Source organism: Chiloscyllium plagiosum, chromosome 34 (genome assembly GCF_004010195.1).
Source record: "Chiloscyllium plagiosum isolate BGI_BamShark_2017 chromosome 34, ASM401019v2, whole genome shotgun sequence".
Taxonomy (NCBI): Eukaryota; Metazoa; Chordata; class Chondrichthyes; order Orectolobiformes; family Hemiscylliidae; genus Chiloscyllium; species Chiloscyllium plagiosum.
Window position 1 is genome coordinate 37,593,173 of NC_057743.1, and position 27,555 is coordinate 37,620,727.

The 27,555-nt window shown below is 40.2% G+C and overlaps 1 protein-coding gene across 4 annotated transcripts in view; it reads left to right on the forward strand.

The window, feature by feature from the left end:
* Positions 1-27,555, forward strand: part of clstn1 (calsyntenin 1) — an 88,025-nt gene that overhangs the window by 18,146 nt on the left and 42,324 nt on the right. For 2 of the 4 annotated variants that reach the window (XM_043676194.1, XM_043676196.1), the window contains exons 2-3: positions 18,071-18,193; positions 25,007-25,036. In XM_043676194.1, the coding sequence (XP_043532129.1) occupies positions 18,071-18,193; positions 25,007-25,036 (153 nt within the window). The remainder of the gene's footprint in view (positions 1-18,070; positions 18,194-25,006; positions 25,037-27,555) is intronic. The other 2 variants (XM_043676195.1, XM_043676197.1) reach the window with 1 other exon arrangement.

Consider the following 27,555-nt stretch of genomic DNA (forward strand, 5'->3'; position numbering starts at 1 on the left):
TCGCAGGAGGCTCCCAAGCACTGATGATGTCGCCTAGCCAGGGGACGAAACGTTTGCAACAAAAACTTCCAGCTCGGCGAACAGAACCACAACAACGAGCACCCGAGCTACAAATCTTCGCACAAACTTTGGATTGATTAATTTACAGGTGCAGAGAAGTTAGGCCACAGACTTCCCATAGTACTGGGGTACATCATGTAAGTTTGAAATGGAAAATAACACTAACTGTCGAGCATATATGTGGCCAGAAAGGATGGAAGATTGTAGTGTCCAGGTGGCAAATTAATTTAACTGTGCAATCACTTTCCACTAATTGATCTTTTTAATCTTCCACATCCTCAGTGTATTTCCATTAAGTTCATACTTCTGTTCCTTGAGTTTTACATGCATCAGCTTTTATTCATTTGCATCCTTTAACATGGAGATTTGACTGTTCAGAATACTCCATTTTGTGTATTATCTTTTTCATGTTGGTCTTGTGGTACTGTAGGTAGCATTTCTGCCTCTGAGCTACCCCAGGACTTGATGGCCAAGGGGGTTGCAGGTTTTTCAAGGCATCACCTGAGCTGATTCTTGCTAATCACTATCCTATCTTATTCCTTCTCACCTCTTAATGTGCTGTCTCTCTCGTGTACACTCCCTCTCCCTCCCACACCACCACTACTACTACTACATTTATGCTGACCAACTAAAACTCAACTACAGTACTTCCATTAAGCTGCAGTGTTTTTCATATTATTACTACTACTACTCGTTGGGTGAAAATGTTATCCTCTGAATCTCCTCTTAAAGCACTTGTTCCTTACCTTAAAATTATGCCTTCTGAAATAAGTCATCTGCCATGGGACCAAGATTCTCTCAGTCTACCCTGCTTATGCCCTTATTTTTCCTCAGGTGCCGCTGCCTCTGTTCCAATGAAAACAAACCCAGTCTTTCTAGTCTCTCCTCATAACTTAGTGTTTCTGTTGTCCTGTTTTCCCCCTCAGTTGAAGTAAAACGTACAGACACAGTTTTACCACCTCTATCTTTATTCCGGGCCTTGGAGGGAGAGAGAACGATCGCCCATGTACACAGAGACGTGAGTTCTCGGTCTTCTCGGAAGAGAATTTCTTAATGAATTATATAGTCACTTCACAGGGAGGACCATCCCGATAAGGCAACATACATATTGATTGGGTGACTGTTACAATCAGCGAGCATCAATAGCAAAGATTAAGCCATTTGCTGTTACACAATGAATATTCTTAACCTTAACTGGCTTCACATAATGAATACTTTCCCCTTGTTATAAACTGACCTTACATACTGAATCCTTCCAATATTATTAAATGGCTCTACATAATGAATACTCTTCAACCTTGTTAACCCATTGCCCTTGCCTCCAGCACCCTGTTGTTAATTGCAAGGTTTTTTCTGAGTCATGCTCAGTTGAACATCCTTGTTTCACTAAAGTCAGAACTTAACTCTTACTCTACCTGCCTTATACTCTATACACATTCTCATTTCCATTCCATCCTGGTGAATTCACTCTGCACCCTCTCCTATGTAATCACATTCTTCTGACAGTGCAGCAACCGGAATTGCACTCCGTATTCCATCTGTGGCCTAACCAAAGTTTTAAAATTGTAATAAGCTCTCCTTGCTATATTCTTCACCCTGGCTAATCAAGTCGGGCATCTGATGTGCTGCCTTTACCACCCTGTCTACCTGTGCTGATATCTTGGTGACCTATGGACATGTACACTAACACTCCTTTGTTCCTTAGTACTCCTTAGGCAGTACTATCATTTGTTGTGTATATATCCTTCCCATCTATGACCCCTCAAAACACACTTATCTTGCACTCCTCAGGGTCAAATTCCATCTGCCATTGCTGTGTCCAATTTTCCAGCTGATCAATATCAGACTGTAGCAAGAGATTATGCTCCTCAGTGTCAACAATTGCACCAATTTTCATATCATCTGTGAAATTATTTTCTGCATTCTTGTTCAAGTTGTTTCTGTACCTAACACACTGTCCTAGCACTGATCCCTGTAGTACATGGCTGGTCACATGCTTCCAATTGCACTCAATCCTCCTCCACTCTATGCCTATTTGCAAGCTAATTTTGGATCCAGTTTTCCAACTTGCTTTGGATCCCATGGGTTCTTAGATCTTTGTACCAGCCTTCCATTTGTGACCTCATCAAGGCCTTGTTGAAGTCCTTGTAAATCTAACCTGCACTAGCCTCGTCAAAATATTTAGTCACCCTTTTTAAAAAAAAACTCAATTTATCTCCCTGTAACAAATCTGTGTTAACTATCCCTGATCTGCCCCTGCCTTTTCAAGTGTTAATCCTATTCCTCAGAACTTTTTCCAATAATTTCACTATCACTGATGTGTGACTAATTGGTCTGTAATTACCTGGCCTATCCCTGCTGCCCTTGATCAAAAGTACTGCGTTAGTTATGCTCCAGTCATCTGGCACTTCACTTGTGGCCAGTGGGGTAGTAAATATCACCACCAGGATGCCAGCAGTCTCTTCCTTTGGCTCCCACACATCTCAGTAGGTCCTGGGCATTTAGGCACCTTTTATGCCCAATAAAACATCTAATATGTCTTCATAATCTCAACATGTTTGAGAACCTCACCATCCTGAGTGAAACCTTGGCTACCGTAAATTTCCCCTTTTTTGTGAATGCAGACGAGACGCAATTAAGACCTCATCCACATCCTCTGCCCCCATGTGCAGATAGCCCTTTCATCTCTAATAGGCTGCACTATTTTCCTGGTAATCTTCTTAATATACTTACTAAATGCCTTGGGGTTTTCCTTAATCTTATCTGATGAAGATTTTTTGGCTCCTCTTTGCCTCCCAAATTCTGTAAGCAGCCCTCTATACTTTTGAAGGGTCTCCCTTGTTTTTAATGTGCTTTACTTATGCTTCCTTCTTTCTCATAATCAAAGTATCTCTCCTTGACATCTAAGGTTACATGGACTTTCTGCCCTTGCCCTTCACTTCTCACTGTACTACTTTTAAAAGACACTCACACTTCCAATTTAAGAGTTTCCACACAGTCTTTTGGCTCTAACACATCTAGTCCCAATTTTAATTCTACACCATTTACATTGGAAGAGGTGACTTCATTCTGAACCAGTAAGATTATCAATGATCTTGATCTGTTATAATTCTGCCAACTTTTCTTTACTGCACAAGTATCCTGGCTTTCACTTTTCTGGATAGCCTGTCCAAAGGTTTTTTTATGATGGGCCATGATCACCCTATTACCCAAAGTTAGAGAAATGGAAGTGCTGTTAAATGATAGGAAGATCATGACATTGTCATCAACGTCATCAAGAGTGATAAGATGAGCAGGAGAATGTTGTGAGCATTGCTTTGTTGGCAAGATTATTTGTTGAAGAATAATCTTTCCCAGCTGAACAAAGATGTAACCTAATCCTCCAAAATTGCTTGGGTTACAAGTAATTCTCTACTTGCCCTCTACTTGTTCTTTGGAATAACCCTTCATTGACATGGATTGTTGGGCATGTCAGACAAGTATTGGTTTCACTTTAAAAAATCACCTGTATTTCTAACAGCCAGAAAAGTCAGATGATCCTTTGCTTTAATACATGGCATGCATTTCAAGAGAAGGAAAAAACTGTTCTGGAAGACATCCTTTTCCAGAATAAATCAGTTTCATCGATATTAAACACTTATTGAACTGTGTACATACACCCTCATCTATAATTTTATTTAATTTTTTTAATGAAGGATTCTATTTTCTTATCAGCTTTGACAACTTGCCCTCTTACTAAACCAATAGCAAGTTAGCATGATTTTGTACTTTCTAAACTACCCATGACATCCATTCATTGGTTCCATGCTTGATCTTTCATGTTGTCTTCTGATCACTAGAAACTCCTCGTATTTTGGAATCAGTATTAAATTGAGGTAAATATTCATTTTGCCTAAATTGAGCAAGATTCCACTCATTATTTCTACTTAATCAGTAGGTTTCACTTCAGCTGTATAACAAACATAGTGTTCAACTATTCTAGAAAGTCATGTTATAGCATATTGTACATTTAATTTGATAGTTGTGGCTTCTTCATGCATTGCATAAAGTGGTCCAAAAGGTGAGCAACCTGCGAGTGTCTTTTCGTGAAGAATTTAGGAATGATTATATTTGGACACGTTTTCTTGTTGACTTCCGGTTTCCTCCCACAATCCAAAAAATGTGCAGGTTACGGGCAATTTAGCATGGCCAATTCACCTAGTGTTAGCTGTAGGGGAATGGGTCTGGGGGATTGTGGGTCGGTATGGACTTGTTGGGCCGAAGGGCCTGTTTCCATATGTAAGTAATCTAAGACTTAACTTCTCTCACAGTATTGAAATTTGTAAGGTCCTGAATGGTCTTGACAAGATGGACATTTAAAGAATGTTCCCTTTTTTTTGTGGCTGAATCCAGAAGTAGAAGGCACTGTTTTAAAATTTGGTGTCACTCTTTCAGGGCGTGAATTTTTTTTTTTTTTACAGTTGTTTCTTTGAAACTTTCTACCTCAGAAGAAAGTGGACATGAGCCATTAAATATTTTTAAGACAGAGGCTAATTCTTGTTAGGCAAGGTAATCTAAGGTAATAGGAATTGGTTGGGAATGCAAAATTTGAATTGCAAACAGACCAGCATGATCTTACTGAATGGCAGTGCAGCTCAAGGAACTCTGTCTACTTCTCCTACTTTATAAGTTCATATATGGCTTTTTGCCTTGATTTGATCATGTGGACTAAATTACAGAAGTGCACAACTGAGCTCTGCTTCATTCAGAGTTGCGCCTCTGGTTCGGGTATTAATTTTTAGACCCTATTTGTCTTTTGCAATGGCATGATTCAAAGACCAGTAAGAAATTTTCTTGAAATGCTGGTCAGTGTTCTTCTCTCAACATCAAATGCCAGCTGACTAAACATTTGTTTTATCTTGACTTGAATTTTACTGTGGGCTGATTTGTTTTTTGCTCGCCTGAGAAAAGAATAGCCAATCATCTCTACTGTTTACTGGCCTTGAAATACTTTGGGATTGTCTCTGGTAAAGGTATGACTGACATTTGATCGATGAGCCTGTGTCCAATTTCTTCATGGCATTGAAACTGCCAATTTGTTTTAGAATATCACTTGCGTTTTAAAATTTTAGATGCTGATGCCTTTTGCTACAAAATTCCACATCAAAAGATGAGGCAATTTCTAGGTTGGGTAGAGCTTGAATATTCCCTGACTAGACCTAAAGTTTTAGGATGGCACTTGAGGCCTGGCCACATTGGTTTCTTTCTTTAGGCTGGAAAGATTGCATAAAAATAAATCAAGTATTTCAGATTTGAAGTCAAATTTTAAGCTGTTGTAATGAGGCAAGTGTTCTGAGTAGTAAATACCCTGTTTTAGGAAATTTCTAGCCTTGGGGAATTGTGCATAGCTCATCTGTGAAGTTGAACAAGTCTTGATAGAAAACACTGAAGACTATTGAATCTGGGTGTGCCTTTTTGTCTGCCTCACCTGCTTCAACAGCTTCCATTTAATAGGTCTGTAAAGTTAGTTACTTCACCATGTCAGAACATTTTTTGGTTTTTTAAGCAATCCCTGAAGTGTTAAAAGCTGTGCACAGCATGAGTTCTGTTGCATCTACTGAAATGTTTAAAATGCCAGAAGTGAACACTATCAGTAAATGTGGTAGTCACTGTACTACTGGAAGAATGTCAATGCTTTGGAAGCAGTACAGAGAAGGTTTGCTGGATTAGTACCTGCAATAAGCAGATTGCTTCAAGTGGAAATTCTAGACGCATAAGTGTATGTCCTTTGGAATTTAGAGTTAGATGAATTTATTGAAATATTTAAGAAGCTGATGGGACTTGACCAGATGGATGTTGAAATGATGTTTCTTCTAATAGAAGAATCTAGAACTGGGGAATCATATATTAAAAATAGGGGGTCAGTCATTCAAGAAAGAAATGATACATTTTTTTCAGTGTGGAAATCCTTTCCTCAGAAGACAATGGATACAGAATCTTTACATTTTAAAAAAAACCTTGAACAAGGGGATGAAAGATTATCTCTGATATGCAGAAATGTCTGACCAGCCATGATCTTATTGAATGGTGGAGCATGCTTGAAGGGCTGAGTGGCCTTCTCTAATTCCTTGTTTTTAATATAAAACTGCATTGCACTATTTGAAGTATAAAAATATCTTTGTTTAAAGCCATGTGCACAAGTCTTCTGAGGAACATGGAAGTGTATACCCGGCCATATGAAGAAATAAAGAATGAAGTTTTAGATTTAGATTAGATTACATTCCCCACAGTGTGGAAACAAGCCCTTCGGACCAACAAGTCCTCACTGACTCTCCGAAAATTAACCCATCCAGACCCATTTCCCTCTGACTAATGCACCTAACACTGGGCAATTTAGCATGGCCAATTCACCTGACCTGAGCACCTTTGGACTGAGGAAACTGGAGCACCCGGAGGAAACCCACGCAGACACAGGGAGAATGTGCAAACTCCACACACAGTTGCCCGAGGCTGGAATCGAACCTGGGACCCTGGTGCTGAGGCAGCAGTGCTAACCACTGAGCCACCGTGCCGCCCCTAAAGTCTTAAAGAACCAGACTGATTTTTGGTGCTTAGTGACTGATCACGGAACAGAGACCTCCCCCCGACCCTTGGGTCCAGATCTTCAACTGAAAGCGCACACACTGAGCAGCAAGAGTGGTGCCGCCAAGTTCCTTCCTGGAAATGTTAATAGATTACCTTTTTTTTTCCCCCCCTCCTACACCCCAGTCTACTTGTACCTTCCACCACCCGAACCTCAAACTCCACCTAACATATGATCATTACCATCACCTCAGCCTTCCAGTGTGATTGCTGTCTTCCCGATTCTGGTAAGTGAAACTACACTGTACATATGCAGCCTATGTAAAGTAGAAATGTATTTATCATACCATTCCTGCTTTATCTATGTTAATGTTATTTAAGGTTTTGTTATTTAGTAAGTTATTTTTTGGATCTGGGAACGCTCAAAAATTTTTCCCATATGAATTAATGGTGATTGCTGCTCCGCTTTTACGCTATTTCGGCTTACGAAAGGCTTCATAGGAATGCTGTACTTTTGGATAGCAGGGTACCTATATTCATAAAGTTTTATGTTGTAAATTTTTATTTTTCAAGCAAGTATTGGTGAAGTAATTCACCAATAAGAGTCATTTGGTTTCACTAAGTTTGTTCTCTTGGGTTAAGAATAGAGGTTAGGTTATGACTCAACTGCAGTGTAAATTTTGGTACGTGATCTTACTGTTTGCCTTTTGTCAGTTGAATACTTAACTTTTAAATGTTTAATGTAAATTGAGGAACTTTTTAATACTGTGCAGCTTGCTGAAAAAATATAGAATCAAATTTTTTTTGGTACTCGGTGCAGCCTAGTTTGGAGCATCTGAAGACCCACTAACTTTTCACATATACACTGGTGCTTGACTGACTACCTTGTTGACTGTTGCTCAGTTATTGGGCTGCTTATCTCATTGTCTGTACTGGATGAATGGAAATCGTTTTAGTTAAATATGGGCAAAATGAAGCCATTGTTTTTGGTCCCAGCTTGAACTTCAATTCCAAATCCATAACTCTTCCTAGGAACAAAGTTAAAAATCACACATCAGGTTATAGTCCAATAGGTTTAATTGGAAGCACACTAGCTTTCGGAGTGTACCACCTGATGGAGCAATGCTCCGAAAGCTAGTGTGCTTCCAATTAAACCTGTTGGGCTATAACCTGGTGTTGTGTGATTTTTAACTTTGTACACCCCAGTCCAACGCCGGCATCTCCAAATCATGACTTCCTAGGAACAGTTTATGCCAATCTGTTCACAAACCTGTTGTCACATTTTGATTCCAGGATGAGCTGCTGACTGTGTGCCATCAATAAGACTTTGTTTGTTTGTTTGCACTGTCATAACTTTGCTTGAATGTGCCCCCATCTTAGCAAATCTGCACCCTTTATCTATGTTGTTGTTACCTCCTGACTGACTTCCCACATTCACCCCTCTGTAAACCTGCTGTCCAAAACCCTGCTTGTATCTTAAGTTGTTAGTCTTGTTACCCTTTCACCCTTTGCTTGCTGACCCTAGTCATAGATATACAGCATGGAAATAGACCCTTTGGTCCAACTTGTCCATGCTAACCAGATATCCTAAATCTAGTCCCATTTGCCAGGATATGCCCCATGTCCCCCTCAACCCTTCCTATTCATAAACCCATCCAGATGCCTTTTTAAATATTGGAATTGTACCAGCCTCCACCATTCCCTCTGGCAACTCATTTCATATGTGCACCATTCTCTGCATGAAAAAATTCTCCTTGGGTCTCTTTATAAATCCCCTGCTCCTGCCTCCACAAACCTATGCCCTCCAATTTTGGTTTCCCCCCCACCCTTGGGGAAAATGTCTATTTACCCTATCCATGTCCCTCATGATTTTATTAACCTCTATAAAGTCACCTGTCAGCCTCTGACACTCCAGGGAAAGCAATTTTTCCACCTAGCTCAAATACTCCAACCTTGGCAACATGCTTGTAAATCTTTTTTGAGCCCATTCAAATTGCACAACATCCTCCCTGTAGCAGGGAGATCAGAATTGCAAGCAGTATTCTAAAAGTGGCCTAACAAATGTCTTGTCTTGTACAGCCACATGACCTCCCAACTCCTATACTCAATGCACTGACCAATGAAAGCAGGCATACCAAATGCTGCCTTCACTATCCTATCTACCTTTTCAAGGTATGAAACCTGCGCTCCAAGATCTTTGTTCAGCAACACTCCCCAGGACCTTACCATTAAGTGTATTAGTTCTACCCTGATTTGTCTTTTCAAAATGCGGCACCTCACATTTATCTAAATTAAACTCCATGTGCCACTCCTCGACCCATTCGCCTATCTGATCAAGATCCCGTTATACTCTTGAGGTGTCCTTTGTTTAGTATAACTCCAATTTTGGTGTATTCTGCAAATTTACTAATTATATCTCTTATATTCCCATCCAAATCATTAATATAAATGATGGAAAGCAGTGGACCTAGCACTGATCCTTGTGTCACAGTGCTGGTCACAGGCCTCCAGTCTGAAAAGTTACCCTCCACCACCACCCTCTGTCTCCACAGCATCTTGATTACAACATTCTCCTTTTATTTTCAAGTCTCTTCCATGACCGAACCCCTTCCTTTCTCTCTAATCTTTTCGAACCTCAACTTTTGGATATCTGCACTTACCTAATTTTTGTCACTTGTCCATCGCCATTTATAATGTTTCTTCAGTTTGCCTCATCCCCAAATTCTGGAATACTCTTCCTCCACCTCACTTCCTTTCTCTAAGCCCCTTAAAATATGCTTTAGTGCTTGGTGTAAAACTTGGCTTTGTAATGATTCTGTGAAATGCCTTGGAAATGATTTTATATTTGAAGCACTATATGAAGTTTATGTTGCAGACAAGGCCTGGAATGAGCACTGAAATGTAAAACTTAGCTATTTCTGCTGAAATTAGTTGGGACAAATAGCAGCCAGGGCACAAGTGTTCTGTTCTTGGTATAATATGAAACAATTTTCTAAATTTGCCTTGTCAACCAAAAGATAATACTATAGTACCAATACCAATATAATGTCCTCCAGTAACAGCCAAGGTTAAGTACTCCGGTATGAGATGCAGCCTGAACACACAATCTTCTGACTTGTATCAAAGAATAGTACAAACTGAGAAAAATAGATTTTGAAAATGAAGTGAAAATGCCTATTGAATTGTAAAGAAGCTTGCAATCAGACATGTTCTTTTCATGCATCATTAATTCCGTTTTATTTGTTCAAATTGACTTCATGTTGCAAAAAGTATAAGTATTGCAAAGCAAACTTAATGGAGTGTGGTATTTAAAGCTCTTTTGTCTGAGAAACTAGGGTTCAAATTTAGTCCAGCTGATGAGTTACCTTCTGTATGAGCCCTAAATTAATTGAATTTGCTGATTTTTTTTTTCTCCCTGACTGAGTTTTTCTAACAGGTACAAGTTTGCTGTTTAAAATTGCTCCCTCTATACGACAGTCTCTTGACGATGAGTAACGTGTAAAAAAGTGATGTTCTGAGTATAGGTACATCTGAGGTGCATTTTATGTATTGAACAACCCACAGAGCTTTACTTGTAATATCTGAGTGGTAGGAGAATAATGGGCTTTGATAAAAATTGATTGTCAAAAAGGCAGATTCTAAGGTTTTGAAAGGGAATTAGAGTACAGGGTTGTGACCACTGAAGCCCCTCCAGCTGGTGGAGCTGTTATATGAACGATGAAATAAACGAGAATGAAAGAACTGAAAGATTGGAGAGCAGCACACAGCTGGGAAAGGTAACAGTGGGTCAGTTTGCTGCAGCTGAATTCCTTCAGGGAAATATTTGAAAAAGGTAGCTTTGTACTTTGTAACAGCATTTATTATATTTTGTTAAAGGCAAGGTATTCTCAATATAAACATCTAGTTTTTTCCAAATATCTCAAAGTACATTTATCAGTTACTCATGGTACCTCATACCTAAATAGGCTTTTGACCTAATTGCTGAGATGAACCTTTTTTGTCTTGAATGCCTTCTGATCCCTGTCCATGGATATATACTCCCTGGACGAAAATAGGGAATGTTTAAGTTGGTTCATAGCCTATGTCATAGAGATGTATGTCATGGACACAGATTCTTCAGTCAACCTCATCCATGCTGACCATGTATCTTTAATTTAGTTCCATTGGCTAGCTATGTGATAGATTTGTACTGACTAGATCAAAAACTCCAATTTTAGTCTCGGTACTAAAAGTAAACTGACCACTATAGATGTGTGACCTTCAGTATGCAAACATCTATTGTGGTATTGCCCAACCCACACTACATTTGCAACTGTCTTTTTTAGTTCTGTATACAAACCTGTCCTTGAATGTTGCCAAAACAAAACTCCTCAATCCAGATCTAATCAATTTTTAAATATTCTACCTCAAAATATATTGAACGATTCCCATATCTGTGACCACTTTTCTCAAAAAGGCCAATATTGACACAGGATCAGCTATGTTAGCTTAGCCTTCAATGAACTGTAGATGTGAGTATTTAACAACAAATACCTCTACGAGTCAACAAAAGACCTCCTGCTCAAAGCAGTTGTCAATATCACTGGCTGCAGTGAGATCTGGGCTGTGTCAGTGACGTGCGAGCGTTAGAAAAATTCCAGCAAAGCATCTACAGTGTATTCAACAGGATGACCATTGAACAAATGTTAATACCCTTATTGAAGCAGTTCTACAAGCATTTAAGCATAATGCCTGCACAATTAACTACAGTGGATTGGACATTTTGTTTTTGAATAAACATAAAACATTACGGCGCAGTACAGGCCCTTTGGTCATTGATGTTGCACTGACCTGTGAAACCAATTTGAACCCCACCTAACCTACACTATTCCATTATTATCTGTTTATCCAATGACCAATTAAATGCTCTTAAAGTTGGAAAGTCTGCTGCTGTTGCAGGCAGGACGTTGCATCCCTTCTTACTGAGTAAAGAACCTACCTCTGACATCAGTCCTATATCTATCACCTCTCAATTTAAAGCTTGTTCCCTCGTGCTAGCCATCACCATCTGAGGAAAAAGGCTGTCATTGTCCATCCTATCTAATCCTCTGATTATCTTGTATGTCTCTATTAAGTCACCTCCCAAACCTTTTCTAATGAAAAGCCTTTCCTTAAGACCTTTCCTCCATACCGGGCAATATCCTGGTAAATCACTTCTACATCCTTTCCAATGCTTCCACATCCTTACTATAATGCGGTGACCAGAACTGTACGCAATACGCAGAGTACAGCTGCACCAGAGTTTTGTATGCTTCATGACCATATGGCTCCGAAACGCAATCCCTCTACCAATAAAAGCTAACACACTGTCATCTTAACAACCCTATCAACCTGGGTGGTAACTTTCATGGATCTATGTACATGGACATAGATCTCTATGCTTGTCCACACTAGCAAGAATCTTACCATTAGTCCAGTACTCTGCATTCCTGTTACTCTTTCCAAAGTGAAACACCTCTCACTTCCCCACATTAAACTCCATTTGCCACCCCTCAGCCCAGCTCTGCAGCTTATCTATGTCCCTCTGAAACCTGCAACATTCTTCCGCACTATCCCCAACTCCACCAACTTTAGTGTCATCTGCAAATTTACTAGCATCCTTCTACACCCTCATCTAGGTCACTTATAAAACTGACAAACAGCAGTGGCCCCAAACAGATCTTTGTGGTACACCACCAGTAACTGAACTCCAGGATGAACATGTCCCACCAACCCCCACCCTCTGTCGCCTTTTGAGCTAGCCAAATTCTGATCCAAACCACTAAATCACCCTCAATCCCATGCCTCAATTCTCTGCAATAGCCTACCATGGGGATCCTTATCAAATGCCTTACTGAAATCCATATACACCACATTAACTGCTTTACCCTCATCCACCTGTTTGATTACCTTCTCAATGAAGTCAATAAGGTTTGTGAGGCACTGCCTACCCATCACAAAACAGTGTTGACTATCCCTAATCAAATTACTCCTTTCCAGATAAATCCTATCTTTTATAGCCTTTTCCAACACTTTACCCATAACCAATGTAAGGCTCACAGGTCTATAATGTGCAGCTGTTCGCAGGTAAAAGGATGGCTGGAAAATAGGAAGCCTTCACGAATGTGAGATAACTAGAATCCAGAGAAAGTATATTCCTATTAGGGTGAAAGGAAAGGCTGGTAGGTATAGGGAATGCTGGATGATTAAAGAAATTGAGCGTTTGGTTAAGGTACAGACAGGATAGATCGAGTGAATCCTCAGTATAAAGGGCAGTAGGAGTATACTTGAGGGAAATCAGGAGGGCAGAAAGGGGACATGGGATAGCTTTGGCAAATAGAATTAAGGAGAATCCATAGGGTTTTTTCAAATACGTTAAGGACAAAAGAGTAACTAGGGAGAGAATAGGGCCCCTCAAAGATCAACAAGGTGGCCTTTGTATGCAGCCGCAAAAAATGGGGAAGATACTAAATGAGTATTTTGCATCAGCATTTACTGTGGAAAAGGATATGGAAGATATAGAATGTAGGGAAATAGATGGTGACACCTTGAAAAATGTCCATATTACAGAGGAGGAAGTGCTGATTGTCTTAACGCATAAAGATGGTCAGAGTATTGAGTGCAGGAGTTGGGAGGTCATGCTGCGGCTGTACAGGACATTGGTTAGGCCACTGTTGGAATATTGCATGCAATTCTGATCGCCTTCCTATCAGAAAGATGTTGTGAAACTTGAAAGGATTCAGAAAAGATTTACAAGGTTGTTGCCAGGGTTGGAGGGTCTGAGCTACAGGGAGAGGCTGAACAGGCTGGGGCTGTTTTCCCTTGAGCGTCGGTGGCTGAGGGGTGACCTTCGAGAGGTTTACAAAATCATGAGGGCATGGATAGGAGAAATGGACAAAGTCTTTTCCTGGGGTCGGGGAGTCCAGAACTAGAGGGTTTAGGGTAAGAGGGGAAAGATATAAGAGACCTAAGGGCAACCTTTTCAGAGGGTGGTACCTGTATGGAATGAGCTGCCAGAGGAAATGGTGGAGGCTGGTACAATTGCAACATTTAAAAGGCATTTGATTGGGTATATGAATAGGCAGGGTTTGGAGGGATATGGGCCGGGTGCTGGCAGGTGGGACTAGATTGGGTTGGGATATCTGGTTGGCATGGACGGGTTGGACCGAGTTTCCATGCTGTACCTCTGACTCTAATTACCAGGGTTGTCTCTACTCCCCTTCTTGAACAAGGGGCGCAACATTTGCTATCCTCCAGTCTTTTGGCACTGCTCCTGTAGACAATGACGATATAAAGATCAAAGCCAAAGGCTCTGCAATCTCCTCTCTAGCTTCCCAGAGAATCCCCGGATAAATCCCATCTGGCCCAGGGGACTTGTCTATTTTCACACTTTGCAGAATTGCTCACGCCACCACCTTATGAACCTCAATCCCATCTAGTCTATAAGCCTACCTCTCATTATTCTCCTCGACAGTGTGTTATCTTTTTCCTGTGTGAATACTGATAAAATATTCATTTAACGCCTTTCCTATCTATTTGGATTCCACACTGAATGTCTGAAAAACACCTTTTCCCCAGCAGATCCTATTTTGAAATGACCAGTATTCTAGGGGAGGGCAAAACAAATCCTGGAAAGGCACTGGGTTCTCCTTGAAGTACAGTGGCATGGAGATTAATATCTGGGAGAAACTTGCTGGTCATTCAACTTCGCAATATGTAAATCAAGATGCAACACAGGCTCTAAATGCCTTAACCAGGAGGTAGAGCAACACCAGAAAAACCTTTTGTGGGTCATGGTGCCCCCTATTGAAAGCTGCAGGTTGAGAATCAGTCGACTCAATCATGTGAGCTAGTGGATTTGGTATACAGGAACGGGGGTGGTGGGGGAGAAATGTGGTGTTGGGGACGGGGTTGGCGGGGGGGGTGTGGCTGGATGGCGGGCAGGGGCATGGGGCTGGACGGGATTGGGGAGTGGGTGGGTGGGGTGGCAGTCTGCTGAACGGGAAGGGAAGCAGGCTTTTAAAACTCCGAGCCCCATAGGAAAGGCATTTAATTGGTTTAACTGAATAATTGATTATCCGAAATGAAATAGTGCCCGCCCATCTCATTCAGATAATTGAGGTTCCCTTGTATTTGGATTGGAAAGCTATTGAAAAAGCCCTGTAAAGGAGGTTTATTGTGCAATATCAAATCACATGAGACTGTGGATACATTGTTCATCAGTTCTCAATCTGTTCTAGCAATCAGGGAATTGAGTAGGAATAATGGTTTTTTTTGAGTGAAAGATGACTGAGATACCACAGTTTAGTACTTTGGCCTAGCTTTGCACATTATGTCCAGGTTGTTCCACTATAACATATTTCGTTAATGCGAATTGCTGTAATGCAATTGACAAATTGGGGGCACTGTTTCTGAAGCACAAACTTTTAAAACTTCTAAAAAGGTTTTATAACAGAGTTGCATAAGAACATAACCATCGCATTATAAAAAAACTATCTGTATTGGATGAGGGAATCAAATGTAATATTTCCAAGTTTGCTGATGCATAGTTGGGTTGTGTTGAGGATGTAAAGAGTCTTCGGGGTGATTTGGACAAATAAAGTGAGTTGGCAAATGTATGGCTGCAGTATAATGTAGATAAAGGTGAGGTCCTCCACTTTTGGGGGCTGTGGGATGGATGGGAGGGAGAAACACTGGCTGTGTATTACTTACATCGACATTAAGTTATTACGATTTACAAAGGTCATTGCAAACCAGCGTGCTGCTGGGAATGTTGACCTTCACTGCTAGCAGATTTGAGTACCGGAGCAACAAAGTCTTATAGTAGCTATACTAGACCTTAGACTGCACCTGGAATGTGTTCAGTTTTGGTCTCTTTACCCAAGAAAATGATGGCAATGGCAGGAATGCAGCAAAAGTTCTCCAGATGATGATTCCTGAGATGGCAGGTGTGTGGTATGATGAAAGATTGGATTGACTTGGCCTATATTCATGGTTTAGATTGAGTGGGGCTCTCATATGTATTACTCTGATAGACCTGGACAGACAGAATGCAGGGAAGATGTTTCCCCTGGTCTGGGTGCTCACAAAAATGGGTCAGTGTCTTGATACAGGTAGACCTGAACTGATGAGAAGTTCCTTTACTCAACAGGTGTTGAACCTATGCAATTTTCTACCATGGAAGGCTGTGGAGGTGAAGTCACTTTTTAAGAAAGGAACTAATTTCTGGGTGCTAAATAGAAATTTGATAAGGAACTAATTTCTGGGTGCTAAATAGAAATTTGATATGAAAACAAGAGTATGACATTGAGATAGAAGATGAATATCATTATGTTAAATAGAGTGGGCCTAATGGACTGTGGCCTAAATTGCTCCTATCTTCTCTTCCTTTGAAGACCCACAGCAAAAACATGTAATTAGTAGAAAGCATCCTCCAATCGAGGGACAGTTAAATTGTAGACAGTAGGAACAGGAGTAGGCTGTTCGGCCTTTTGAGGCTGCTCTGCCATTTGGTATGATGACTGATCCTGTTACCGCTTTCACCCCACACTCTCTGATGCTTTTAACCCATGTCATCCTCAAATATAGTGTTTAGGACATTGGATTGGAACCATGTGTCGTCTTAAGAATTAAATATAAAATGATTGAGCAATTGCCTTCAAAATAGATACTTTTAGATTAAATCAGAATTGATTTGGAAGAGGGTGGGTTTTTAAGGAAAAAACTTTTATTTCCAAATATTTACATTTTTACTGATCTCCCCAGCCTGGTGTGATCTCCTTTTGTAAGCAGTCACACTATAATCAGGACTAGGCTGTACTCCCTCTTTTGCAGTCAACATGAGTTCAATAACCCTATAGTAATTCAAGTCGATATTTGTACTTCACTGGATCAATAGGGGTATAAACTTAAACCATTGGCTAAACAGGTTTATGTGGAATTTGTCTAATACTTCTGGTTTGAGTAACCCAGTTGCATGTTTATTAAATTCTCTTTTGCAAGTAAATAACTCTAGTTTTAGTATTGAGCTGCTATCACCCTGCTGCATCAGCTCCTCTCTCAAGACAGACTTGCTCAGAGATATGTATATTTTAAGATCAAGTGCTACTGTTTTCTTCCTAAGAATTGTGGCTGGACAAATGTGATATGACAGGTTTGAAGGTAAAAAGCACATAATTGTGTGGTTATAGAGTGATACTGTTTAGGGTGGCACAGTGGCTTAGTGGTTAGCACTGCTGCCTCACAGTGCCAGGGACCTGGGTTCAATTCCAGCCTCAGGTGACTGTGCAAACTCCACACAGACATTCTCCCCGTATCTGCGTGGGGTTCCTCCAGGTGCTCTGGGTACCTCCCACGATGCAAAGATGTGCAGGTCAGGTGGATTGGCCACAGTAAATTGCCCAGAGTATTAGATGCTTTAGTTAGAAAGAATTGGGTCTGGGTGGGTTATGCTTCAGAGGGTCGATGTGCACTTGTTGGGCCAAATGGCTGTGTCCACACTGTAGGGAATCTAATCTAATCTCATCAGGTGCACAGCATGGAAACAGACCGTTCAGTCCAACTTGTCTGTGCCAACCAGATATCCTAAATTAATCTAGTCCCATTTGGCCCATAACCCTCTAACTCTTCCTATTCATATAGCCATCCAGATGCCTTTTAAATGTTGTAATTGTGCCAACCTCCACCATTTCCTCTGGCAGCTCATTCCATACACGCACCACCTTCTGTGAAAAAAGCTGACCAATAGGCCCCTTTTAAAATCTCCCCCCCTCCTCACCCTAAACCTATGCGCTCTAGTTCTGGATTTCCTCACCCAAAGGAAAAGGCATTGTCTATTTACCTTGTCCTTGCCCCTCATGATTTTATGAACCTCCTAAGGTCGCCTCTCACTCTCGGCTGCTCCAGGAAAAACAGCCCCAGCCTATTCAACCTCTCCCTATAGTTCAAACCCTCTAACCCTGGCAGCATCGTTGTAAATCTTTTCTGAACCCATTCAATTTTTACAAAATCCATCCTTTTGATGGTAGGGAGACCAGAATTGCACATACTATTCCAAAAGTGGCCTAACCAATGTCCTGTACAGCTGCAACATGACCTCCCAACTCTGACAATAAAGGAAATCATACTAAATGCCTTCGCTATCCTACCTACCTGAGACTGTCCTTTCAAGGAACTATGAAACTGCATTCTTGCAGTCAAGGGAGTAAGAACAACTTTGGTGATAAGTAGTTGCACAGATGTCAACTTCAAGGACTTATTATTTGACTACATTGGCATATCTCGTTATTTAGTTCAACATTTGAAAATTTTGGATTGGATTCTAAATGCAACAAACAAATTTCACAATTTGTATATTCAGAACTTAGATTGTGTAATGCAGTATGCATAAAATCCTGGCTTTCGTCAACCAGTGATGTTTTCTTTCCTGTAGTTAACAAGCACAAGCCATGGATAGAAACTACATATCATGGTATTGTTACAGAAAATGATGTCTCAGTCTTGCTGGATCCTCCACTAATTGCCTTGGATAAAGATGCACCTCTACATTATGCAGGTATGTAAATAGACCTGATATTTTCCTTCAATCAAAATTCTGAGTTGCATATTTTGTCTGGAAATATATTTTTTAAAAATGCCACAAAAATTATTTCATGATAAAGTTTGAATCTAAATAGTCTCAACTTAACTTCAATGAATAGAGTCTCGCTGAACTTGATTTAACAACATTACTTCAGGTTTTATTGCTCCACTCCATGGATTTCTTCGCCATGTTTTTCCTTTTTGTAGAATTGCATGACTTGGTTAAATGAGTTGCTAAGCAAAAAATTGCTAACTATAGTTCAGTCGTACACAGGATTCTTGTATTTTGTGTCATGGATATGGAGTTCAATATAGTAATTGTAAGTTCTAATTGCTTCACACCACTACTCATCTTGTATGTCGCACCCAAACTACAAAACACTCTTAACTTTTATTTCTTCTCTCCGTCTCTATAAAAATAAATTCAGAACACAAGTTGTTTTCTGTATAGCAAGAAAGCAAAATAGTATGGAAACTGAATGTCTGAAATCAAAAAAGACTGAAAATCTGGATCAAAGTTGGGAAACAAATGTTCATATATATAACTCTTTTGAAAGTATAGTCAAGAAGTAAAGGGTGGCGGATTTAGCTTTGCTAGTACAGGATAGAATAAATATATCAAAAACGAAATGAAAAGAGGCCAAAGTGGAAATAAATCTTTGGAAAATAATCTGGGGAAATAACGAGAAATCAGAAAATAGAGGAGTTGAATCAATATTTTGCATCAAGCTTCACAATAGAAGACATCAATAACATTCCAAAGACAGTAAATAATCAAGGGGCCTAAAGTAAGGAAGATAGTAACCATAATAAATTTCTCTAGAGAAGACTTCCTAAGGAAACCGATAGTGCTAAAAACTGAGGCCCTCTTGAACTAATCCTGAAGAAGGGCTTATGCCCGAAACGTCGATTCTCCTGTTTCCTGGATGCTGCCTGACCTGCGCTTTTCCAGCAACACATTTTCAGCTCTGATCTCTAGCATCTGCAGACCTCACTTTCTCCTCTTGAACTAATGGGTTGCATCCTTGAATTTTTTTTAAAGTGGCTACAGAGATAGTTGATGCCCTGGTTAACAGCCTTCCAAGAATCCTTAGACCGTGGGGAAGGGATGGGAAAACTGCCAATGTAATTCATTTATTGATAAAGGAAGGGAGACAAAGCAGATGATAACCATAAGCAAGTTAGCTTAATGTGCGATTAGGAGAATGCTCAAGTCTATTAAAAGATGGAATTAATGGCAGCGCATTTAGAAGTAGATATTAGAGGAAGAGTCGGTATGACTTCAAGAAGGGGTCATACTTGACAAACTTTATTCAAAGCCTGTTAAGGCAGTAACACACAGGATGGGGTAGATTTTCAAAAGGTACATGTAGCATATAAAGTTGGAGATATTATGTTAGCATGAATAACAGATTGGCTAACCAGTAGAAGATAGTTAGGATAAAGGTGCATTTTCAGCATAGCCTGTAACTAGTAGAGTGCCGCAGGGAGCAGTGCTGGGGCCACAATCCATTATAATTTGTCTTAATGGCTTGTGGAAGACATGAATTATTGTCACGTTGGCAGATAATTTTAAAAAATCAGTGGGAAGACCAATAGAATACCACAAAGGCTACAAAGGAATATAGACAGGTTAAGTGAATGGGTGAAATGTAATATGGGAACATGCGAGATTATGCACTTTGGCAGGAAGAATAGAAAAGCTGAATATTATTGAACTGGGGAGTTAGGTACATTAAGCAGCCACACAGGGATTTATGGATTGTATGCTAGTTTTGTGATTCATGCACAAGTTCAGCTGGTAATAGGGACGGCAAATTAAATGTTAGCCTTTTTTCAAAAGAAATGGAATATAAAACTAGGGAGGTTAAAGGGCACTTGCTAAAAATACAAGGTGCTAGTCAGATTACAGTTAGAATACTGAATATTTTTGGGCTCCTTATCTAAGAAAAGATATACTGCCATTGGAGGCAGTCCAGAGAAGGTTCACTAGATTGATCCAAGTATGGAGGGGTTTTTCTGATGAGGGCTTGAGTAAGTTGGGCTTGTACTTGAGCTTAAGAATGAGATGAGACCATATTGAAACAAGATTCTTGGGGAGCTTGACAGGGTAGATGGAGAGAAGTTGCTTCCCCTTGTAGGAGAATCGAGAACCAGATGGCTTAATCCTGAGTTCATCTTAGGACAGACAAAGAATTTCCTCTGTGGAAAGTCATTCTGAGGAATTCTTTATCAGAGGCTATCTAGGCTTTGCTAAAGATTCATGGCTGAAACAATGCGATGGTTGCGTTCTTGTGCAACCCCACATAGAAAAATCATGCTTTAGAAACAGCGCTTAATGTTGGCTATGTAATTGCATTATAGCCAACACGTTTTAAAAATTCGCACTTTAGAAAGTGTCCCCAATTTGTCAATTGCATTGCGTGTTTGGTTAATGTGAATTTGCTGCACTATAGCAGAACGACTTGTTGTAAGGAACAAAAGATTATGTTGGGAAGTGAAGTTGGGGATAATCAGATCAGCTGAGACTTCATTGAATGGCAAAGAAAACACGATGGGTTGAATAGCCTACTTCTCCAACTTGTTAAGATTTAATTAACAGGTTTGACAACATTGGTGAAGAGCTAAAGAGTTGATGCTTCAAGTCTGTGATGTTTTCATCAAAGTAACAAGTCCTGCCACCCCAATATGAGTACTATATTTTAATGAAGTCGATTAAAAGTGCATTTGAAAATAGCTTGTGATTAGCATTTAAGATTACCTGAAGCATAAAACCTTTGCACAAAGTGAATCTGTAGAGGTAACTAACTTTTAATGCAGCAAACACCTCAATTAAAGTATTCCAGTGGCTGGCTGTTTTTGTTTGGGTTGTTCACTAGTATTTATGTTGTTGAAAGATGTTGATCACACGTCCTTTTTTTCTTTCCCTTCATCCCCTGACCCCATCTGAAGTAGCAGCTGACTGAAGGCAAAACAGTTTTGAGCATCAACTAAAGCACAGCTATCTCTGCAGGTCACTTCTAGGGATATTGATGTCTATACAGCAAGAGTATAACTCCGCATTTGGGGGCCTTGTGGGACAGTGATAGTCTCCTAACCTGGGCCAGAAGCCCTAGGTTCAAGTACCACCTGTTTCAGAGGTGTCAAGCCAGCAAGTCAGTTAAAAATATTTACAACGCAGCACATTCTACATTTTAGTACAGCGGATGGATGAATTTTTTTTCGGGTAATGAAATAATGTAAAAGAAATTGCATTGTAAAAAAACTGCTTAATCCTGGATTACATGATGCTAACATTTGCATCTCATACAGATGTAACTGTCTTTAATTTTTTTTAAATTTACTTAGTGTGGAAACAGGCCCTTCGGCCCAACAAGTCCACACCGACCCTCCGAAGAGCAACCCACCCAGACCCATTCCCCTACATTTACCCCTTCACCTAACGGGCAATTTAAGCATGACCAATTCATCTAACCTGCACATTTTTGGACTGTGGGATGAAACCGGAGCACCCGGAGACAGACACTGGGAGAATGTGCAAACTCCACACACAGTTGCCCAAGACGGGAATTGAACCCGGGTCTCTAGCGCTGTGAGGCAGCAGTGCTAACCACTGAGCCACCGTGCCGCCCAGTAGTGTCCACTGTTTGAAGTCACACCAAGATCAAAGGAAGAGTTTAAGCATCTCAGTCCAAGGATACCAGTAAACGAGTACCTCAGATTGTCCTAAGCCTAACCATCTTCAGCTAATTCATCAATGACCTTCCCTCCATCATTGGGTCTGAGGTACAGTGAGCTGATACTGAATTAGACCAGCTGCACACATATCATACCTCCAAGAGCATGCCAGATTGTACACAGTAACTTAACACCTTCCCAATGTCTGTATCATCTAAAAGGCACAAGTCAGGAATGTGATGGTGTACTCTCCCCTTACCTGGTTGAGTGTAGTTCCAGTTGTACTTGTGAAGTTTGCCACCATCCAGAACAGAGCATCCTTCTTGATTGGCACCCCATCCATCATCTTCAACATTCATTCGCTCTACTGACTTGGGTTAAACAGTAGCAAAAGTGTGTATATCATCATCCTCTTGCACTCCAGTAACTCATCAAGGATCCTTCCAAAATACCTTCTCAATCACTTTCATTTCTTTCACTTGTAAAATGTATGCAACTCCAATTCATTGAATTTGTAACATTTCCTCTCTAACTTGTGTTTGCATACTCACATTCAGCACACTGAGTGAAGAGATTTTTGGGGAGAACTTAAAGTACAGTTTACAAAATAAATATCATCTGCAGTTTTCTAGTTTATTTCCAGTTTGGAAACATTGAGATTTGCGTTGAGCGTATATTAAGCACCCCTCACATCCACTGTCTGTAATCTAGAGCTTTAATTTACTGTAATGTCAGTTGCTCCAAAAGCTAGCTTTTGATTCAGCCAGAAATTTTGTACTTAAATCAGTCTGTTTTTATATCACCATCCTCATTCAGTTTTTTTGCACTTATACCAAATAAGTTAATAAACTTAAACACGTTGCAGGACAGGTGGTGTCAACATTCCAACAGTTGTGTAGCATTTCAGTAAATGCAAGGCATTAATCCTTTTGATCTGCACCATCAAATTGATCGGCCCACTAATTAATTAATACAAATAACTGCACGGTTCCAAATAAATGATGCATGATGAGTCCTATGTCCTTACTCAACTTGTGGAGGGGGGGGGTGGTGAGGGTAAAGGAATAAGGAGACAAGGTTTTGAAAATTAAAATGCTTTTTGAAATTCCTCTGTCTACCAATTGAAAATATGATCTTAGTTTTCACACAAATGTGTAAAATGAAAAATAAAGTTGCTCAGCTCTGCTATGCAAACTGCCTTTGAAAGTTATTTCTATTTAATTTAAATTCTGAAAGGATCAGCCTCTTCTCTAGACCCAGGCCCTGAGATGGTCTTCAGCTGCTATCATGGTTGGATTTTCTTTCTCAGCCTATCTCTGATTCTTTTCCTTATCAAGCCAGGATTTCTGAAATACTTCCAGTCCCCCTCTATGGTACTGACAACACACTAACCTTGACACTCATGTATGAAGCGCACAATTTGCATTTCTCAGTCATTGCTACTTCACTGTGCAAATTTTCCTGTTGCTTTTAGCTGCAATGTTCCTCAACTCGTCAACTTTCTTTTCTTTCCTATTCAATGATCTACTCTAGTTGTCCCACTGTCAAAATTTCTGATTCCTGTTAATGATCATTTACCATTTCTCCTGCCATTCTGCTGTTTGGGAATTAAAACTTGCCTCTGCAACATCCACCATATCCGTTGCAGCTGTTGCAACCTTTCCAAAATTGGTAACCTATTTTGTCTCGTTGAGCACTTTGTCTTCTGTCATTCTTGCTCATTTCCATCTTTTGCGCCTCAATTCCATAGTTATTTCCCAAATTAAATCCTCCACTATCCTCTTCCTATACTAGGTGAAGTGACGCATAGAATCGTTATTGGAATAATTTTGAGGGGAAGAAACTTCAAGACCAGAAACCAAAATGGAAATCTCACTAGTCCCATTTTTAAAAAAAAAACTCTGGCACAGATGTGTGGATTTCTTTGGAAGAACCACACTTCCAGTCTGCTGCCAGCCAGATTGAAAGCTGTACGGTGGGTAAAGTTGTAGCTCCAGACTGTAGATGTTGATTAATCTGGGTAAGGGATAGTGTTCACGCTCCTTCGCTACAAGCAGTCCTATGAAGACATGTACCTGTCCTGCATTTCATATCTTCATTCAGAAGCAGGTTTCCTGAACTTTAGAACCCCTCACTGCATTAAAATTAGAATTGCAAAACAGGTGGAAATAACAGCTAAATATTCTATTTTTGGTCTCTGTTCTGGGCTGGTTTTGGTGTTGATTGAGTTTTCAAAACTTCATGGCAGTTCCCTTTTTGAATTATCCTGTTAACTGTTTTTATTGAAAAATAATGGATGTTTACTGAGAGAGGTATAAAATGTCATTTTAAAGTCTATCTTGAATATTTATTGTATTGCATCTGATGACGCCAATTGAGAGAACTTTTATGCTTCAGGAGAAGAATGACTGAAGTTTCAAATGGAAGACATATTTTAAATTTAGCGTTCGGTTATATACAAGTTATTTATGCAGCATCATTGTAACTCTTGTACTATGTACAACTGCAAGATTAAGCAATGTTTATTCTTAGATGTTGAATACTTAGTGGAAACATTGAATTAAAATGTAGTATTAGAAGTATCCATGTTAATAACAACATTCAAATATTGATTTTTACCTTGTCTAAATGAAGTTAGTTTGAGATAAAGATTTTGCACTCATCATATACACAAGATGCAGTGTATATAGCAATAGTAGTCTTGACTGTTTTCTACTCTACGTTGGGCGATACTGTAATATGGAGAAGATATTATTTTCTAATATGTTACTAAGTTCTGAGTCACATTAGGTAATTTTTCATTTTTTCATGTAAAGTGTCTTTACAGTGCCTGGAATGGTTAAGGTTAGTATGTTTTTAAAAATATTATTGTTTTCAATATTTTAAGATTATCTTTGTAACCTGGGAATTCCAGTGATTTGAGCAATATTTTTGAACTGTTTGAAAAGCCTGGAAAGTAATTTTAAAAATTGCTGTGAATAGAGCGCAGATGAGCTTGAATATCAATTGCTTTGTATTTACATTTATCCTTTGACTTAGTCCCTGTCTTCACCCTTTTAATTCCTTATCTCGATGACTGATCTCTGTTTATCTTTTCTTCCCCTTATAGAGAGGTATGAGGTGACATTCACCAAACAAGGTGATACCTGGGTTCTTTCTTTCATTCATCATGAACAATTATATTAACTCACTAACTCTGGTCATAAAATGGGGAATCAGCACTTGAACAGCAAATCCTGTCATCAGTTTTATTCCCCATTGTTATCCAGGTTTATCTGCAAAAATGACTGGATGCAACATTTAATTTTAAAGCGTTTGTTAGAAATATCAGTTGTTTGACATCCTTTCCATTTTCCCCTCTTAAGGAGATTCTATTGAACCTAACCCCTCTTTGACCCGAGTATAAATTTTTGAACACATTTTAAATAAATACTCTTGTGCTAACCCTTTTGACAGCTTTCAGGATGCATACAAAGCAATATTGTGTTTGATGGTAAAAATACTCAAATATATTAAGATGAACAGGAAATGCTGAAGCCCTGGCCATTGTCACTCAATTGAAAGAGTCCAGACATTAGTTATTCATTCGCAATCTATTTGTGCAGAAATTGATTTCCACATTTGCCTCGATCATCCTTTCGACTTAATCCACGAATATCAAATGCTTTAGAATGTAGCATGGCTGGTGATAAAGGATATCATTGCAATTCGATGAGTTAACAAGAATGCAAAAAAGACCAGGTCTCAAATCTGCATTTCGTTTTATTTGTTCCCTGCTGTGTAATGTTGTCCTCCCTCCAAATTTATATTTGGTTTGTATTTTTATACAAAACCTCAAGAGATAAGTAGCTTGAGGAAGGAATAGGTTAAGTAAATGGTCGAACCATTAAATGAGGCCAGATTTTTGTTTTGCTTGCTGCTGCTGCTTATCTTGAGCCAAAGTGATAGGAATGTTATCAACGGCTAACTGAAATGGGAAAATCAGTTTGCATCCTGTTACTGATTGTTGAAAAAATCCTAGTTGGAAGTGTGCATATCTGGACATTGTTTAAAGACTAGGATTGCATTGAAGTTCATTAGCCAATGTTTTATGCTAAGACTGAAGTTTCTTAGGGGGTTTAATGGTTGAATAATAGCTTGATAGTTGGATAATTTCAGAAGTGAGAAAGGAAAAGCATGATGCAAATTGACTAAAATGTATTGCAGAATTTTATCGTGGATATTTAACAAGAGACTATTTCTATTGGAGTTTCCAGAAAGTCTAACTATTAGTTTCAGTAGAGACACTCCTGTAGTTTTGATTTTGGAGCCTGTGCACTATTGCTGTGAAATCATACTTTTGATTAGACTTTTGTCTACTAATATCATAGGCTTATTAGAGTTAGTCTGTCATCCAGTTTTTTTTCAATATCCTCTTTGCAATTTTGCTCTGTTTGTGGAAAATGTAGGTTGGAAGTTTGGTGCCTGTCCTTTCTGTAATACTGAATTTGAGAATTTATGTTCCTATATTTGGCTGTTTTCTAATTTCTTAAAATCCTTTCAGGGAGATTGTCTTTTGAGATCAGTTGGAGATAACACTAACCATTTTGAACCCAGTGATGTGTTACCCAAGTTGGGTGTTTCACACTCAACCCTTTACAACTTGTCAAAAGGGCTGGTGCATTTACTGAAATGAGCATAACGTATGCTAGGTATTCAGTCCTGGAATTGGATATCAAACTGATATTTCTAATGCTGAATTGCCATCCAGTGGTTTGTCTTGGTCTCCCAATTGTGGACAGATACATTACACAGGAAGACTTAATTTCACGTAAAAGTAATGAGTTTTGACAGTATTTGTGAGACTGTGCTGAACCTATATCAAATGCTTGTACATCTCAGACTTAACTTTGCTCTCTTAACTTTTTGTCTTGATCAGAATAGGCAGCCAAGCTTTGTCCAGTAGCTTGGTATAGAAGATGCCAACAGTCATGGCTGTATGTTACAAGTTATTGCTGTCTAAGTACTCCTGTGAAATGCCTGTCTCGTTCTCTCTCCCTCGCTCTCGCTCTCTCTCCCTCTCTCTCGTGCGCGCGCTCTCTCTCTCGTGCGCGCGCTCTCTCTCTCGTGCGCGCTCTCTCTCTCTGGTGCGCGCTCTCTCTCTCTGGTGCGCGCGCTCTCTCTCTGGTGCGCGCGCTCTCTCTCTGGTGCGCGCGCTCTCTCTCTGGTGCGCGCGCTCTCTCTCTGGTGCGCGCGCTCTCTCTCTGGTGCGCGCGCTCTCTCTCTGGTGCGCGCGCTCTCTCTCTGGTGCGCGCGCTCTCTCTCTGGTGCGCGCGCTCTCTCTCTGGTGCGCGCGCTCTCTCTCTGGTGCGCGCGCTCTCTCTCTGGTGCGCGCGCTCTCTCTCTGGTGCGCGCGCTCTCTCTCTGGTGCGCGCGCTCTCTCTCTGGTGCGCGCGCTCTCTCTCTGGTGCGCGCGCTCTCTCTCTGGTGCGCGCGCTCTCTCTCTGGTGCGCGCGCTCTCTCTCTGGTGCGCGCGCTCTCTCTCTGGTGCGCGCGCTCTCTCTCTGGTGCGCGCGCTCTCTCTCTGGTGCGCGCGCTCTCTCTCTGGTGCGCGCGCTCTCTCTCTGGTGCGCGCGCTCTCTCTCTGGTGCGCGCGCTCTCTCTCTGGTGCGCGCGCTC